The following is a 17,738-nucleotide window of genomic DNA, read 5'->3' on the forward strand; positions in this document are numbered from 1 at the left end:
GTTCAGATGACTTAGGTGCTTTAGCACAGCAAATTAGTTATTTGTTTCTACCAGAAATTTTCTACTCACAGGCTAATCCCCAAATAATGTGATTGTACAGGTAGTGTTGGTGTTGTCTTGTGAGTCTGCACTGGATGAACATTTTTGAACTGCTGAATTCTCAGTAACAGAATTTTCCACTTATCTATCATTCTGAGCCCTGCTTGTGGTTTTATTCTTGATAACATGCTGTTTAAATCCCTTTGGAGATTCCTGTGTTGTCCTTGTGGGTACACCGTACAAGGAGTTCTTACAAGCACACATGATTTTGATTTGAAATGCTGGCTGCTGACTTGTTACCAGAATGCCTATTTTTTAATAGGCTAAGCAGAACTGTAGCATCAGTGGAAGGAACCCTGTTTACTTTTAAATGGCACCAGGGAAGTGGTTTGTGCTGACAGTCACATCTTAGAGAGTTTTAAAAATAGTGTTGACTGTGAAGCAAAATCAAGCAGGTATTTCTTTAATACAGTTTTCGTTTTCTGTAGATGTTTATGTAAAATTGTTTTGTAGGTTGACAGTGTTTGTTGGTTTGGTTTTTTTTTTATAGCAGATTTTTTCAGCTACCTCCAATTTCACACAGCTGTGATTTGATAGCTGGTTGTCAGAGTCACATTAGTGGAAGGTGTGACTGCTGCACCTCTGCTTCAGCCCCTCAGCTGGCTTGTTTTAAAGCCATAGAGGGCTGTGTGGAACCCTTAACTCATGGCTGAGAGAGACCTGGGGAGAGATGTCCTTCCAGCATGCCAGTGGCTCAGGCTGAGTTGGGAGCATAGGTTTGGAGCTTTCAGAGCTGGAACTCCCTCTGCTTGGTTCAGGGACATCTGTCCCAGCCATGGCCAAATTTCAGCTCTGTTTAGGCTTATTTCCTCTCAAATCAGTAAGTGCTAAGGCTTCTGAGGTGATCAGGGCAATTTTGTCATAGTCTTTTATTGAAAAACGCTAATTCATTTTACAAACTCAGATCAAAAAATTTCAGGTGATGAATTTTAACAGGAAAAGTTTGGAGGTGATTTTGAAATGTTTGATTTCATGTGGTTCAAGATGCTATATGTGATTAATATCAGTTCTCCCCATTTCCAGGAATACTCAGTCATTTATTTCAAGCTAACCTGAATTTACAAAACCTATTTTCACTATCTGGCCCTAAGCCTTCAAGAAGGGTCAGGAAGCCTGTGCCTGTAGCTATGCTTTTTAGTAGTCGTATTATCTGGTGGCTGGAGCAGTCCCCTGGTAGGACCAGGCTGGGGAATGTTTTCCTGCTCTCAGATGGAGAAAATTCTGTTTAGCAGGAGGCAGGGTCCCCACTCAGGCTTTGAGAAGAGGGTCCAGGTGCCCCACCTGCTGGAGTGAGAGTCTAAGCTAAGTGTGGAGCTGCTGGGGTTTTTCAGGCACATTTGTGTGCAAGTTTTTTATATGCTGTTTTGGACAAGCATCAAGGCGTGTTGGGACTGGTCACACTGAAACAGATTTGTCTGGCAGTTCAAATTAGTTGTGTTAACTTTGCAACATGAGGGTCTAAACTGCTTGATCTAGTTATTATAGGTAGGTTAAAAGTGAGAAATGGAGTTTCTTTTGCTGCTTTGTATTAAAAGTGTAATTCTTGAAATAGCTCATCTCTGTTGAATCAGGGGATCACCACAGCCCTGAGGAAAGTGGTAACACATTGGCAGCGTAACAGCCATAGTATGTAATAAATGTTTATGTACCATCGAGTGTACAAACATTTGATTGCTTACATGACAGAGCTTTTTTTTTTTACAGTCATTGGTCTCAATTTTTCCATTACATTTTCTCATTTTCTTTTCTAGCTTTACTCACAGACAAACCTCCAAAGCCATTGTTCCCCATGGAGAACCAGCCAACTGTTATAGATGTCCAGCTGGGTAAGTCCCCTTCTGGGAATAATAGATCCTGAAATTCCACTCTGGTAGCAGATGGGATAAATTGAAAGTGGTAAGAAAGGTTTAGTGGTACTGTTATTACATGCAAATCAATTTGCAGCCTCTCATTTATAACCATAGAATTTACTGCCATGGCAATTTAAGGGAATGAACTTGTGTAATATCAGGGGATGGCAGTACTAATTGGTTACAATGGGTATTAAATATAAAATGTTGATGCTTTTTTTAATATATGATTGATATAGTAATATATCTTTGCATTGGTGCTGTATTGATTAATTGATGTTCACCCTAAAACAAATATTCTCATAAAAGAGGTGCTGATTCCTTTGAAAGTCAATGTAAAGCAGTGCATTTTCAGGTTGTTCTGAATGTTTACTAGAAAGGGCTTTTGACTAAAATGCTTGTATCCTTTTCTCACTCCTGTTATATATTCTTCTGTGAATGCACATCTCTGGATCTCAGCTAGCAGCCTGTATTTTCCTTCACGTTAGAAACTAATGGTATGGAGTTCTGCTAACTTTGAGGAACTGTGGTGCATCTTGATGCTGAAAGAACTGCTCAGCTTTGAAGTTAGAGGTTTTTTTCAGTGATTTGAAAATAGATTTCTAATTTTGAGAGGCAGAATTGGAGTTACTGTTGAGGACTGTGGTGCCATGAGCTTAAATTACAAGAAATGTATTGCAGATGGGGATTATTCACTTGATGCTGAAGCTGTGGTGTTTTTTTTCTTAAGCTTGACTTTCTTCCTTCTTTTATAACAAAGCTGACTAGGAGTCAGAGGTAGAATGGTGTTTAAAGGCAGGCAGGGTCAGCATGAAACATTTCAGTGGGGCTGGTGACACTGTGGTAAAGCTGTTTGTGAAACTCTACCTGAGCTGAGTACAAAGGCACATCCTTAAAGCAGGTGCCTAACAATGTCAGTGAAGTTCTGTAGATGCTATGAAGCATTTAAAAATGGGGTTTGAATTCTTGAATGTGAGAATATAAATGAGAATATGAATCATTTGTGACTTTAGCTAATCTTAAAGATTAGCTTTCTCTCATATACCTGAACTGACTGCAGCCAGGAATCTGCAAGGGCTTGCACAGGGAAGGAACTGGGAAGCAGTGGAACTGGGAAGCAGCCAGTGCCACATGAGTTGTGCAGACAGGTGCATATGTACCTGTTTAGGTTCCCCTCCACAGGGCTCAAATGTTTGTAGCTGTAGCTGAGCAGAAATGATCCCTAAAAGAGGATACAAAATGGTCTGAAACCACAGTCAAACCCCTACCTGAATTAGCAGCAAAACATCATCATCGAAGTTTGGATGAACCCAGAAGACTGAATTCAGTCTCCTGGTCCAGCTTCTTCAAAGTCAACTTTCTAATGATTTCCTGTGGGGGCACACTGCCCCTGCATACATCTGTGTAATAAAGGCACCGAAAGAGTACACATCTTTATGTCCTGTGTTTTCATTTCATCTTCATTTTCTCTTCCAAGTTCCCCTGTTCCCTCAGGACTCTGGTTTTTTTGCACTCAGTTGTTTGGGTTTTTTTCCTCTGTGAAAACATTTTGTTCTGGTTGATTAAAAGGAGGTTTGATTAAAAAAAATTAAAACAAACAAACCCCTTCCTCTCCATGGAGATGTGGCTCAGTAATAGGATTTTGGAATATCTCTAGAGGGAAATATAGATCTTGCATCTTTATATGCTGGAATGTAATCCATTCGTTGTCACCTAAGATCAGGGAACTTACATATGGTGCTTTTTTTTTTTTTTCTGATATGTTAATGGGTTTGGTTATTGCCACCAAACCATATCCATATTATGTGTTATATTAATGCTTATGCAAGAGCCTGAACTGACTTATTTTGCAGTGAAGTTCCTTGATTTCCCCCTTGATTTTACTTGGCAAATAGATAAAGCTAGAAGATTCTCAGGGAACACCTTCATCTTGTGGAGGCCACCTGCAGCTTGGGGCTGGGAGGCTTGTTCTGGCCTCTGCAATGTGGTGCTGACCCTCATGATGTGCAGGAGAGAGAATCATTTGATTGCAGCACAGTAATGGAGGAGAAAGTTGCATGTAAGGTCACCTGCTGGAGTACTTCTTTGAAATCTTGTTAAGCTCCAAGGAGTTTTGAACAGTAGATATTCTTCAGTATTTTATTAGAAATCAAAGTTTCTGTGTTTTACAGGCCCTTTAGCACATGGAGTCAAATCACCCAATATGCCTGATTTTTTTTTTTTCAGTGGTTCTGCAAGTATGAATGTGCCACTAAACTACAAAAGAAACTGAGTTTAATCCGTCTTCTTGTTCTGCAGAGATTATTTTAGTTTTCTATTGGAAAACTAATCTTTAAAGAAATAGCTGTCTTTGCTGTATAAGTAGAGGAGATTAATAGTTATTTACTGTCTTTATGCTTAATGATAAGCACAATGCAATGCAAAATCTCTCTAGAACTCTAGGCAGTGGCCTAAGTATTTAGCAGCTTATTTGACCTTACTGCAGACTTCAGTATTCACCTTTTAGCTTTCAGTTTTTATAAGAAGATTCAGTGGAAACAAGTATTTACAATTCTTATTGACAGCAGATAAAAGAACTCCTTCAGGCTTCAAACATGGTCCAGAGCCTGCCTTGTTCTTCTTAAGGAGCATGAATGTACTTTTTGCTTTTTCTGTTTTTCTTTGGCATGTGACAGAGATCAAAACCAACCCTGTCAAGGTTAGAGAGAAGCAGAAATTGGAATTTGCTTCTTTCCCATTTTCCATATTTGCTTGTGCTGGAGAAACAGAGCCAGAGACAGGAGGGTTGACAGGAGGACAAAAGAGCATCCCAGAGGACTAGAGATACAGTCAAAACCAGTTTCACTGTCTCAGTTGCTTTACCAAGTCAGATAATCATTTCATGTCTTGGCCAACCTAGGAAATAATGACTGATTTTTTTTTTTTTTTATTGTCCACTTACTGCTTCCTTTTCATAAAAACAGAACTAGGGGAAAAAAAATTCTTTTTATTTGTGTTTTAGCTCTTTGCTTTGGGGTTGGTATAGAAATGGTTCTTGATTGCATTTACATTTAATCTTTATCTTGGTTTTGACAAATAATGTTTATGTTTACTATATAGCGTATGTTTTGCAAATCTGTGACGTTACTCTGATAATATAATGTTCTTACTGAAAAAAAATATCCTTGAGTTGACTTCGTGACATTAAAATGAAATATGATCATAGAAGCCAAAATACACATAACTCCTATGCCCAGGAGATGGTGTGGCTTTAGTAGAAGGCATTCAAGATTGTCTCCTACGTAAAGCTCTTAATGTGAATTTATTAAAGCTAATGCTGTTGTGATTCGAAATAGTTGTTCAAAGGCCCCATTTTTTAGAGAAGGAATTTGCTGTTGCTTTGACTGACCATATAAACCTGAGTGTGCTTGTGGATTGTTCATAACAAATCCCTGAGGTTACAGAATTCCTTAAGTGATTTAGAAGAGTGAAGATCGAGACCTTGGTCAGAAGTCTCAAGGCTGTGAGCAGTAAGTTTTAAAGATCTATTATCTATTTTCACATACAGCTGTCTGACAGTAAGAGGAGCATGCTATGCTGTTAAGTCTTAAGATGACATGTTGGGACATGGCTCTGCTGATTTCTTAATTTATTCTTTAAATTATTTTCCAGCTAACTTTGCTAACTCTTAGTGCTTTGAGAACATGCAAAGAAAGAAAACCAATCATTTGTGTTTTGATTATATGATTACAGAGTAGGTTTCTTCTCTGAACCAGCTCATTTGCGCAATTCTGGAAGCCAAAATCTGACTGATACCTGATAGCTGTGAGCTGTTGTGCTGCCAACTCTCTGCTGGTGTGAAAACAGCATGGCAGAGGCATTTGCAGGAGAAAGGAAGCACAGTTGTGCTCTGCTGCTATTTGGCTGGACACGGATCTGTAAGGATCTTGTAAGGAACTATATCTAGCTAGTCTATGTATAAGCAGCTGCCAGAGTCATCTAGCTTGCACCATGGCTACTATCTTACACTTGTGTGTTCCACAGGGTATCAAAAAAGCTAAAATTACAATATCAAAATAGAAGCTGCATCTGTCAATCCTGTTCCATGTAGTACACTGAGTGTAATGTTAAGTTAGTCTTCTTATGAATGAGTTAGTTGAGATGGGAATGAATGTTTGCATATTTGGATCTATATTCATTGAATATATAATTCACACATCATTTGCTTTTCAGCTATGTGCTGGGTTTGTTTTCAGGCATTTACTTAAGAAATGTAGCAGGAGTCTTACAAAACAAAGCAAAAATCATCTATGTTAATTCATTTACTGAACAGGGAAAATGTCAAGGGGTTTAACTTGCTTTTGTCATGGTAGTTTCTCTGCTTCTAAAGGTGCTGAGGAAAGAAAACACATAGTTTATGAGGATTGTCACTTTTCTAATAGCTGACCTGTTCAGAAAGATTTTGTTTCTAAAAGATTTAACAGTGCAATTCCTTGGGACTTATTATTAAGCAGATCAATAGAGATCAATAGAGCTACTGTAAAACAAGTGCAAGGGAATATACAAAGTTACATCTGCTGACAGGTATGGGAATAGAATAAAAATAGGAAAAAACCTCTTTTTGTTTGAAGCACTGGCTGTAAGGAGTTATTTAGGAAGTGAAAATTTGTGTATTTACTGACATTTTAAATATATATTTCTTCACTGTCCACAGTGTCTATTTTCACTGAGACCCCACTTCTTTTCTTAAAAATAAATAGTAATTATTAAAAAAAAAAAACCTGCAAAAGGTTTGAGACATCCATTTCATACCAAGCCTATCTATTCCAGGCAATCCAGCAGTGTCTCTCGTTACTGATTTGCTCATTAAATCTTGCCTTCTTCATATATAACGATACAGGTATTTGATAAACAGTTGAATAGGGTGGTGATCTTGGACAGAAAGCAATACAGAAATTCTGAACTGTAAAGTGATTCAAATAGAGCAAGTGATTTGAAAGTGAACTTGGGAAGGAATTCTCATTTTGTGTGTTTGCAGTGTGGAAAGAGCACTGATACTTGTCTGTGGTCAGGCCTCTGAGTGTTGTGGATGTGCCTTTTGATTTGCTCTTTGTTTAAAGGGTCATGTATGATAACTGCTCGGGAATGTAGCAGGTATATATGAAAAACAAGGATCTTGGATGTTGGTTACTCCATGCTACCCTGCTACCTGTCTTTCCCTCAGCTCCCTCAGGCTTTCTCCAGCCTAGGGCTTGTCAGGGGCTCTCAGATGGAGATCTGGGTTTCTGTGAGCTGGGCCAAACCCAGAGCTCTGCACCTCCCTGAGGGCAGTCACCCTCCATCCCTGTGCTGCTCCTGCTCCCTCTGCTCAGCTGGGCCAGCACAGAAAAGAGGAATATTGAGGTGAGCTGACCCAAATGGGCCCTGAGTCAGCAAAAAGGCTGAACTGGGCAAAAGATGAAGCTGAGACCAAGAAGGAGTGTCTGAGGAGGATAAAATTAAAACTTAGAGGGCAAGGAGAAGATAAGACTGCAGATTTTTTTTTCTTCTCCCTCCCTTTTCTGTTGAGATTTAGAGCTCTTGTCACCCTGTATGAAATGTGATGACAGCCAAAATACATGTTTGCAAGAAGTTCTTGGAGCCCAGCAAGAAGTGTGCACAGAAGTGTGCTGGGCTTCTGCAGCTGATACTCAAATCACCACATGTTCAGGGTGACTCTTCTGAAAGCTCATAGCCTGATTAGACTTGGAAGATTTTCCTGGAAGCGTTTTGTAGAGAGATTGTTGGCCATCAAATTGGACATCTCTTCTCTGATTGTGAAAAGAAAGGGGATGGAAGGAAGGAAATACTTTTTTTCCTCTGTTCTCTTCACTCATTCTGTGAGAATGCCTGATAGTTTTGATGTAGATTCCACCCCTTTCCTGTCTTCCAAAGTTAAAAAGCTCTGATTAAGATAATTAACTAATATCTCAGCTTTGATTTCACCTAACAGATCGATCAGTAAGAAATCATAAGCATGTAAAACCAGAGCCTTATGAAGAACAGCCTTGATAGATGATGATATTATCTTATATGTACACTGAGGATTTTTTTCTGGTTGGGAAAATACAGTAACAATCAGCATACCATTTTCCTATCAGAATAGTCTGATAGGACTAGTAAATATTAAAAGCAGTAGTACCCCAAGTGGAGTAGTGGCTTATGGTGCCCCACCCCACTGGCTGAATGGTGCACTGAGTGCCCTAAGTGAAAGTTATCCATAGAGACTCATTACTCTTTCCTTGTGCAAGACCTGAGTGTAAGATGAGAGACAGTCTTGCCCCAGATCATGTTCTACTGCCCTATTCTGTCTGTGTGGAATAACCCTTACCCCCACAGAGATCTTCTAGGTCTGTGATCTGAATGGCAGAGCAGAAGGGAGGTGGGATTAAAGGCAGAGAAGGCCTGTGGTTGGTGTCCCCTCCATCCCAACACCAGCAAAAATTTGGTCCCCTTCATTCCCAGTTCTCCCCACGCTGCACCTTCATCTCACAGCTGTGTCCCCTCTGCACTGTTGCTGTCTGGAGGAACAAGCTGGTACCCCTCACTGTTGTGTCCCCCACACATTCTTCCAGACATCCATGGATCTCTACTGCACCACATCCTCCTAGAGATAAGCTGGGAGACCCCTGTTCTTCCCAGCAGTGGATGAACCTCGTGTGCTGTTCCCCTCCCTTGGAGAGGTTACAGACTCACTGTGTAAATTACCCAACTCGGTGCTGGAAAATCATTTCCTCCCAACAGTGCAGAGTCACATACCAAAACTTCATGTTCCTGCGTAAAAATACATGAAGGAGCAATTTTCACTAGGAAATGAAGAGAAACTCGGGGTATGGTCTTTAGGACCTGCCCTCCTCTGCAGCACAGGCAATACAGCTCCACAGCTATTTCAGCTGTACGTGCCTGTAGGAAAGGAGGCAGGATTTACATCTATTACAATCATTTTGTACTAATCTGCAGGGAATATTAGAGACAAATTGTCTGACATTTAGGTTTAGAAGTAGTTCCCTAAATACCCAAAGTGTATTACTGCTAATGCTTTGATGCTAATTTGGTATGTTGTTAATATCCCTGCCTCTCTCAGGGATAATGGTGAAATGCTGCACTTCAGAGACTTGGGCTGGGATCTGTGGTTCAGCTGGTGTAAATCCATGGTTGTTTTGCCTTTTGTATGGTTAATCCAGGTTTACATCTGTGAAACAGAGAACAGTTCATTGGCACACTTCTTTTGTTTTACTGGACTTGTAAAACTAAGCGAAATTCTGACTGCTGATCCATGGTTTTTACACCCATTTAGATCCCTGGGATTGGCACAGGTATGCAAGAAAGGAAGATTTAGCACTTCTCAATTTTTTTTTTTTTGTACTTCTATAAACCATTTATTGCTTATATTGAGTTCAGTGGTTGTTAGGTCAGTCCTATATATACTGTGAGGGCAAAATGCTTCTGCCTCTATAGAAAAATTTGATGAATTGATGTCAGATAGACACTCTTGCAGTTAGTTTTGACAGCAATACTATAAATCAATCTGATGTGCTCTTGTTATTCCAAGAAAGTAGTTAAGAAACACTTGATATATCCTGACTTACAGTTGTTCCAAGGACATTGGCTAACTTGTCATGATAGAGAAATGACAGTAAATGTTTCCCTGAAAGTGGTGACTGTTGTGTGGGGGTGTCCAGGACATGGACCTTTAGCACTTCACTAGGAGTTAAGCTTCCATTACCAAATACAACCCTCGCTTCAGCTGCCACAGAGATGTGACTGTAATCAACTTGGCTAAAGGATCTCTAGTTTCTCAGTTTACTGCATTTGACGGGTGTCTGGGAAATGGGCAGAAGTTTGTTTCTGCAAAAATGAAGTTCAGCCAACAGGACAGAAAATAGAAAAGATGGTCTTTGTGAAGAACAGATACTTAGGGCTGTTGTAAGAGCTGTGGAGTTTTTTTTTCTGCTATATCTCTCCTGATCTTGACCAGGACTCTATTTGTTCTTAAGGTGAGGATATTCCTTTAGTTTTCAGGATTGTTGTGACAATAAAATCACCTGATATTGGGAAAGTGTTCCAAGAAAGGCAAAGAAAGAGTGCAGATAGGGAAGGCTTTGACCTGGATTTTTCCCTCAGGGACCTTGCCTTTTGGGTTCTGAGCCTGACTGCAAGCACAGAGACATTTGACTGCACAGTCCACAGACATCTGCTGTTGTGCATTGAAAGTCAGACAATATTAATGTTTCAAAAAACAGAACCACAGGGCAAAGTTTGCACCATTTTCCATGCTTGTTGGAAACACTGTCACTGGAAGGAATTCATGTGCTGCCATTTTACATTCTCTCTACAGTGTTTGTCATGTGAATGAGTTATTAAGCTGTGAATGCCTCATATATTCTGTAAATTACAGAGTAGGAACATTCAGCACTACTATTTTGACCTTTTCAGCATTCTGTGATTTGCTGGGCATGCCATTCCACATCTTTTGTTTACAGCCTCACTAAAGTGTAGGGATGGAGCTGAGTGGGCAAACAGTCAAAATATACGGGGCTGTGAAAGGTCAGGGTCATGCATCACAGCACCACTGTTCAGTGGGCAGGGAAGATTAAAATCTAGACTAACTGTTCTCATGATTTTTTCCTTCTTCACTGAAAAATAATAGAGAATTGTATTTTGTAATCTGTTCTGAAGGCAACAGGGCAGAAAATGAAGATTGATGGTATAATTTTTATTTCTTAAAATTTCAATATCGTAATGTCATGATCTTAGAGGCCGTGAAAATCAAAACTGTCATAGCCTTTCAAAAGAATTGAGATGGAATTCCACTCACCAAATCTTTGCTTCATTTAATCCTTGTTTGATAAATGTTGCTCTTACCTTCATCCTCAATACCCTTGCGTTTGTCTCCATCCTACAGAAACAAATAGTTTCTATTAGGTAATTGAACTTCGACCATTAGAACGAGGTTGATTTACTGTACTTGTGTTAGACACTACAGTCCAACAAAGACCAAATGAAAGATGAGCAAAGCAAGATTTCTCTTGAAATGAAGAGATACTTTTATTACCTTCTGACGACACGTTACGTGACTTCCCAGGACCCCAAATCAACTGGAAAGTAAAAAATCTAGGAAGCAGTAATCTGTAGAAAGGCAGCAGAGGCACGCTGGTTTCTACCACACGTTTTTAGTTTTAAAAACAAGCCTCACAGTAAATGACTGTAACTTTCTAGTACTGAATGTATTTTTGTTATCTGCTTATGCTATATGAGAAGCTTACTAAGTTTTACATAGTTGGCTCTAGTCCCACGAACAAGTGAACATGATTAGTCACAAAAACATCCACAGAGATCTCACTAATGCACAGTCAGGTGTGCAGTTAATTAAGCTCACAGGAGCTTAAACACTTATTCTTTGAGTGATGATTTATATTACTCAAATACAAATTTCACTGATGGTCTTGCACACTGTGTTGATTAAAAGGCCTAAGAAAATTTCATTTTACATCTATATTAGAGTCACAAGTGTAAGTGAACTACATATGCCACTGCTATAATCTCAGAGATGAAGTTTGTAAAAGGTGCTACATGCCTTACTGTGCAAATTCAAAATGTTTACCATGTTTCTCTGATGAAGCTCAGTTGTTAGAGTTGAGAATTTAAATATTTAGGATGCACTAATTTTAAAAAGAAAAACAACAGGTGTGTTAAGCGTGCTTTTTCATTACTAGTGAGCTCAGTAAATAATAACAAGTAATCTATTGTATGAATTTTATCTCTCTTTATGAAGGAAAAGATTTTCCCTGATCTTTTCCTGATCCCTAAGGATCTTTCCTTAGACACATCCTCCAAATGCTTCTGGACTTGACACACTATTTTGAATAGTTTATTGCTAAGTCCTGAATATGCAGGATTGGAAAAGTGAAGCTGTTATGATTGGTCAGGCTGATCAAATCAAACTTTGTTTCCTGATTACATTACTGTTAACTCTTTTTAATGATTTCCTGATCTGCATTGATGAATTTGAAATCCAATTTATGGATAATATTCTGTAGCCTGTCATTCAAATTGTTGATAGCAATAAATATTACAGGCAGAAAACTGCTCTGCTGAAGCATTTGAGCATTGGCCCAGTGAGGTGAATGCATATGGAGTAAGCAGAGGATTTCATTTGTAAGTGCAGTGGGTACTTGTGGTTTAATTTCACCTGAATTCACCTGCCTTTCATGCTTTACTCGGTTTGGAAACTAAGTTGTGGGGACTTTACTATATGCAGTAAGAAATCTGCTTTACTAAGGATCATTGACCAAGCGCTTTTATTTAGGATTGTGGTTTAACTTTTCTAAATATCATCTGGCATAGTGAGTGGTGTGCAGATATCAAATTGTTATTCCACCTGTGGGCACATTGCCTCTGAGAAGGGATCTGTTGCATTTGAGCAGTTATTTGGAGGCAGGCAAGCATACTCCCCCTCTCAGTGTCAGGATTTCAAACCCCAGCGTCTCACAATCCAGCTCATCCCTTCACAGCCTGACCTCTCTTGTGTGAAATGTGTCCTCAGTCAGAAGACTCGTAAACAAACTTGCGATTCCAAACACCTACATTTTCAGCAGGCATTTGGGGGTTATGAGCCATAGTTTTTCCTGTAAAAAAAAAAAAAAAACCAAAACCAAAAAAGACCCTGGAGAGCCACAAGTGAATTACAACATTATAGTATATAACAGCAGGCACGGCTGTCTTAGATTATTAGAATAGCTTTTTAAGAGGAGACACCAGTAAATCCTCCCTGGGAATTTGCAAGCATCTTGTTTTCTGTGCTAGTTTTGTGTCAGGACCTTGGTTCACACCTGTCATGTACAATACTCTGTGCCAGCTGTGTAGTGAGGTGTTCGACCAACATTTCAGCAAAACAGACCTTGCAGATTCGTTTTTTTCTGTGTCATGTAAGGCTCATATGTAACTATCTTGTAAATATGGGTGTATGCACATCATTGTCTTATTTCCTGTTCCACACTTATTTGCCTTACAGTCTTAAGCACTGAAATCCCCTTCAGAGTTTCCATTAATCTTGTTTTTCAGGCCACATTAATTAAATATCTCTTGATTTAGAGAGCTTTGGGGAATTTCTGCTGCAAATAGTATTTTTTTGAATTGTGACACTGTTATCCTACATAACCATCTCAAAAGTATTCAGAAACATCACTTCAAATGTTTGGGGGCTGTTATCAGAAGCTTGGTGTATGTCCACTTCTGGCACTGCAAAAATTAAGTGACACATTGGAGAAGCTGAGGGTCTAAATTATGAACAGAGATGCTAAAACAGCAGGTCCAGTCTAGTTCACTTTGTTCTAAGACAGGCCACAGGTACTTCTGTAGAGAGAGAATATATGGTCATTAATGTTTAGAAATATAGAGTAATTGTTGTCTTTTGTTATGTCAAAAATGATATGATCTGTTTGGCATTACATGCTACTGCCACCATGGCATGCCTTTGGAAGTTTACATTATTGCTTTATTTCTTTAAAAATGAAGATTTTTTTTTTTTTTTTTCAATTTGGGTAGAAGCAGGTCAGGAGAAGGGCATGGCATCTTCTTGTCATTGGAAGTTCAAGAATTTCTTTATTTTTGACTCAGAAAACAATTTTCAAGACATAATTTAAACTCAGAATATCTGATCAATGTAGCCTGCTGCCCATGTCATGCAAGTGGTGGCACTTAAAACAGACCTTAACCCTCAAGTGTCAATGAGCACAATATCTCCTGTAGGAAAGGGTGCATGGTCTCATAGTGGCAGTGTAGTGTTCCTTCTCTGACATGAGCTAGATTTCCATCTGTGAAGCCATTGCTCTCCTTGTGTTCCTGTTTCTAATGGTATGAACAGGATCTCTATATCTAGATCTCTGGGAATTTTGGAAGTATGTGCAGGGATTGCTTGCTGGGTTTCGTTGATGTTCTTTTAATGCAAGCCAGATAAACTTTCTTAAGCAGTTGGTTTTTTTTTTTTGACCAGACAATAATGAATGATTATGAGATCAAAAGTGGGCAACAGAACAGCTGGCATGAGTAAAGACTCTTATTTTTTTGCTATATCCCTGATTGAAATCACCAGTTTTCAAAGCCGATGCTGACTCTGTTGAATCTAATTTAATTCCTGCATCAACTCAGTTGAAGCATAAGTGTAACTGGGAAGGAAACTGATGTTCTCTAACGAGGTCTCACAGCCAAATGCCACATCTGCAGTGTCAGACACGTGAGTGCCCACAAACACCTGTTTTAAACAACAGCCAATTTGCTAATGCTCAGTTATGCCCACAAATAGCATCTGTTTCTGGCCTGTTGTCTACCTGAATATAGCATCCTTCTTAATCAGTGAAAGCCTCTGTTGCATAACTAGTCGGACTCATTTTCCACCCAGAGATGGGAATTACCCACTCTGCTCTCTGCCCTTAATATCTTTGAGGGAATTGGTGGAAAATAGAAAGTCTGCTGGAACGGTTCCACCCTCCCTTCCAAACAAATAAAGCTGTCAGGGCTTTGATATGTGCATAAAAATAAATACATTTTTAGAGCTGGATGTTATTAAAATATCACATTGGCTGAATGATAATTAGTAATGGACCAGTGGAGCTCCTGGGGCATTCCCACGGTGGATATTGCTTTAATGATGCCTCCAAAAAAATGCCCACACATTTATAGTGGATTTGGATGCTGGTGAGAGAGAAACAGGAACACCTTCCTGACACCTAGAAGTCAGAACCACCTTGTCAGCTAAAAGGACCCTGGACAACTGATCCATGCAAACCTGGCATCACACACTTCCACTGTGCTAAATATGTGCTGTGCACTGTTTGCCCATGGGCTTTGAGGAGAGCCTGGCATATGGACACAGTAAAGACTTACTGTTCTTCCTCAGGAAAATTTTGTATCTTTAGGTTGAAATTCCAGATCTAGCAATAAATTCTGTGTATAAAACCCTATTGCTCGATGTACAGCCTTACGGTGCCAGTAAAGGAGTAAATAAAGCTTATTACGCTATATAATCTCTAAATAATATCCTGCCTTCTTCTTTGAAGGAAACAACCTCAGGGGAGAAACAGTGGTGATAGAGACAATCCTTTTCTCTTCCTGGTGTGCCCCACTACTAACTATAGAGATGCAGAAGTGGATTTAGTTATTAAACTGTTTTATTGCTTTTCTTATTAAACATTCCTAATGGGATTACAACTAGAGGCCATTGCACTTACACAAGAATAAAGCATCTTCTGACCTCTGCCCACGCATGTAATAAGTAATATATTGTCTGCTATGCAGTTATTACAAGTAATAATGAATTGAGGATACAAACTATCAGGCAGGAGTGAGGGACCAGAGAGACAAAGCAATGAAATAGCAATATTTTTGTAATTTTAACCTTTCAGGAGCAGCATTGCAGCTGACCATGTGCCCAATACAATAACCTGAAACAGCATAATAATATAGCCAGGGAGAAGCAAATCTCCAACCCAGCAAAAGTGAAGTCTTGACTTAAACCTTTACGTGAATTTTTGTAAGCCAACCTGTGCTGCTTGTTAACAAAAGACAATTCCTAAATCTTTTATCCTCTGTGCTAATTCTGCCCAGCAGATTGTATTTGATAGAGAATCAGATCAGTGGAAGCCAATCCAAACTGCTTTTGACTTGATTTTATATTTTATAGAAGTCAACCTGCCTAAAGTGTTATGAAAAAAAATGTGGTTCTGTGGCCCCTGATTAAAAAATGTGAGGGAGCTGATTATTCACCACTTACACTACATTTTCAACAAGAAGTATTCATACAGTGCAAACTGTCTGCATAGTGAGAGATGAAGCACCAGACGCTCAAACCGCTCCTGTGACTGAGCAACCAGCAGTGGTGGATGTTTATGTTTTGAGTCCATAATGCACCCTGACAAGGGAGGCCACTGGATAGAGGTAGACAGAAATAAAATTAAAATTGAATAAAAACAACTGAAACCCTGGGACAAAATTGCAACATTCTATTTTTATTTTTGAGACATCTGGTCTCACTGGGATTTTCTGAATGTCTCTCACCGAAGTTGCATATTAAGTACCTTGAAAGCAAATGATGCAGCACAGAAGGGAGTTGGCTACTCACTGTGCACTGAGCAGAGATTTTTCATTTCATCCATCATTCACAACGTGCTGCAGTACTTTCAGAACTACTGAACTTTTCTTACATAGAGTAGAACAAGACCAAGAGCTCCATTTGCAATGTGTGCTCTGCCTCTAAACTGAATGCAATAAGCTGGTTTGTAATTGCTGGTTTTAGTAGCATGGTTAATCCTATAGAATATTGTGTGATTGTGCACTCTGCTTTTTAGGATACACAATTATCAGCTTTCAGGAGTCATTAGTTGGTTATTTATAAATCATAAGACTGACTTACATATCAGGCTCAAGGGGGTTTTTGCATTTTGTTTATTGTAAATGTAGGTTGTACTCTACCTGTAAGTACATAATAAGAACTGCACATTAAGAACTACTGTCCAGCTTCTCCATTTCCCACAGTATATCCCACAGTACCTATGTTAATGGATTTATGGCCTTCCAGGTCATCCCACATCTGACCATCCACACAATAGAGAGCACACTGCATAATCATTTACTCAGAATAGCAGTAAAAAAATGCAGCTGGTCTTGCCAGTTTACTAATAGTTGGCCAGCTTTGGGAGCTGATCTCTCAAGACCCTTCCTGCTTCAGCATCCATTGTGTTATGATTTAAGAAGCTGGAGATTTTCAAAAGGTCAAGACTCATGGTAAAATACCAAGATGTTGATGGATTTGGCAGCATATATCTTCTCTCTCCCTGTTTTCTGTAGACCACTTAATTGCAGTTAATTGAAATTCCATAATTGAATTATTAAAATGCTTTCATTTGTCAGCTTCTTAAATGCACTTCTGATCTTTGTTGTTAGCATGTATCAATGTGTGCAGTTGGAGAGATGTTGTCATCTGTGGCATCCAAAATTATAGAATTGGAGAAGGTGGAATTGGAGGATTTTAAGTCATTTTGCATTTGTCTTTTACTAGTGAGTGAGCCAGGCTGAAGAAAGTGGCAAGTATCTTTCACAGGGCTTGTCTTTGGGGATTTGGTGTTTGAACTTAAAAACCTTTCAAATGCTTGGGATTTCCAGCATTGCAGTTCCAATCTGCCACAGGAGATGGGCAAAACAACAGAAGACAATTGCTGTTCAGTGCCTAAAAGAGAAAGCTGTGCCTATGCACGAGCAAGGCGTGCGACACACGGGGCAAGCTGGGTTCATTGGGTCGGATGTTCCTATTTGTTGTTTGAGCCCAATAAGCACTGTTGAAATTGCTTTCAACTGCACCAAACCAAAGACCTAAAATGATTTACCTTTCTATTGCTGTGGTGTTCAGGCTGTGTCTGGCCTGTTTTCAGATCTCCTGCATTACAAAGTTTTTATTTTTGTCGTACTGCAAGAGGTCAGGGGAAGGGCAGATCCTAGGAGCAGAAAAATCTTACTTAAACAAGCCTCTGTTTGTTTCAGTCTTTGAAAAGGTGAGGATTTGCACAGCCCCTTGGCACCCTGGGTGTCTGCTCTGCCCTGACCAAGCACCAGCATCACAGCAGTCATTTTGTGCACAAAGGTCTCCCTTATCTTTTGTAAAGTAGATGGAGTTGTTTCTGTGGAGAATGAGGAATTAATTGTTTTGCCCTGTGACTTCCAAAGAGTCACTCTGGGCCATGCTCAGGTAAGTCTGGCAGCCACAGCAGGTTCTTAGAC

General features: G+C 39.5%; 1 protein-coding gene across 8 annotated transcripts in view; it reads left to right on the plus strand.

Moving 5' to 3' along the window:
- The window catches only part of IL1RAPL2 (interleukin 1 receptor accessory protein like 2), a 368,404-nt gene that overhangs the window by 260,469 nt on the left and 90,197 nt on the right, over positions 1 to 17,738 (plus strand). For all 8 annotated transcript variants that reach the window (XM_051784226.1, XM_051784276.1, XM_051784285.1 and 5 more), the window contains one exon: positions 1,851 to 1,925. In XM_051784226.1, coding sequence (XP_051640186.1) covers positions 1,851 to 1,925 — 75 coding nt within the window. The remainder of the gene's footprint in view (positions 1 to 1,850; positions 1,926 to 17,738) is intronic.

This window comes from Manacus candei, unplaced genomic scaffold, assembly GCF_025592945.1.
Source record: "Manacus candei isolate 608988 ecotype Guabito, Panama unplaced genomic scaffold, ASM2559294v1 h1tg000003l, whole genome shotgun sequence".
Taxonomy (NCBI): domain Eukaryota; kingdom Metazoa; phylum Chordata; class Aves; order Passeriformes; family Pipridae; genus Manacus; species Manacus candei.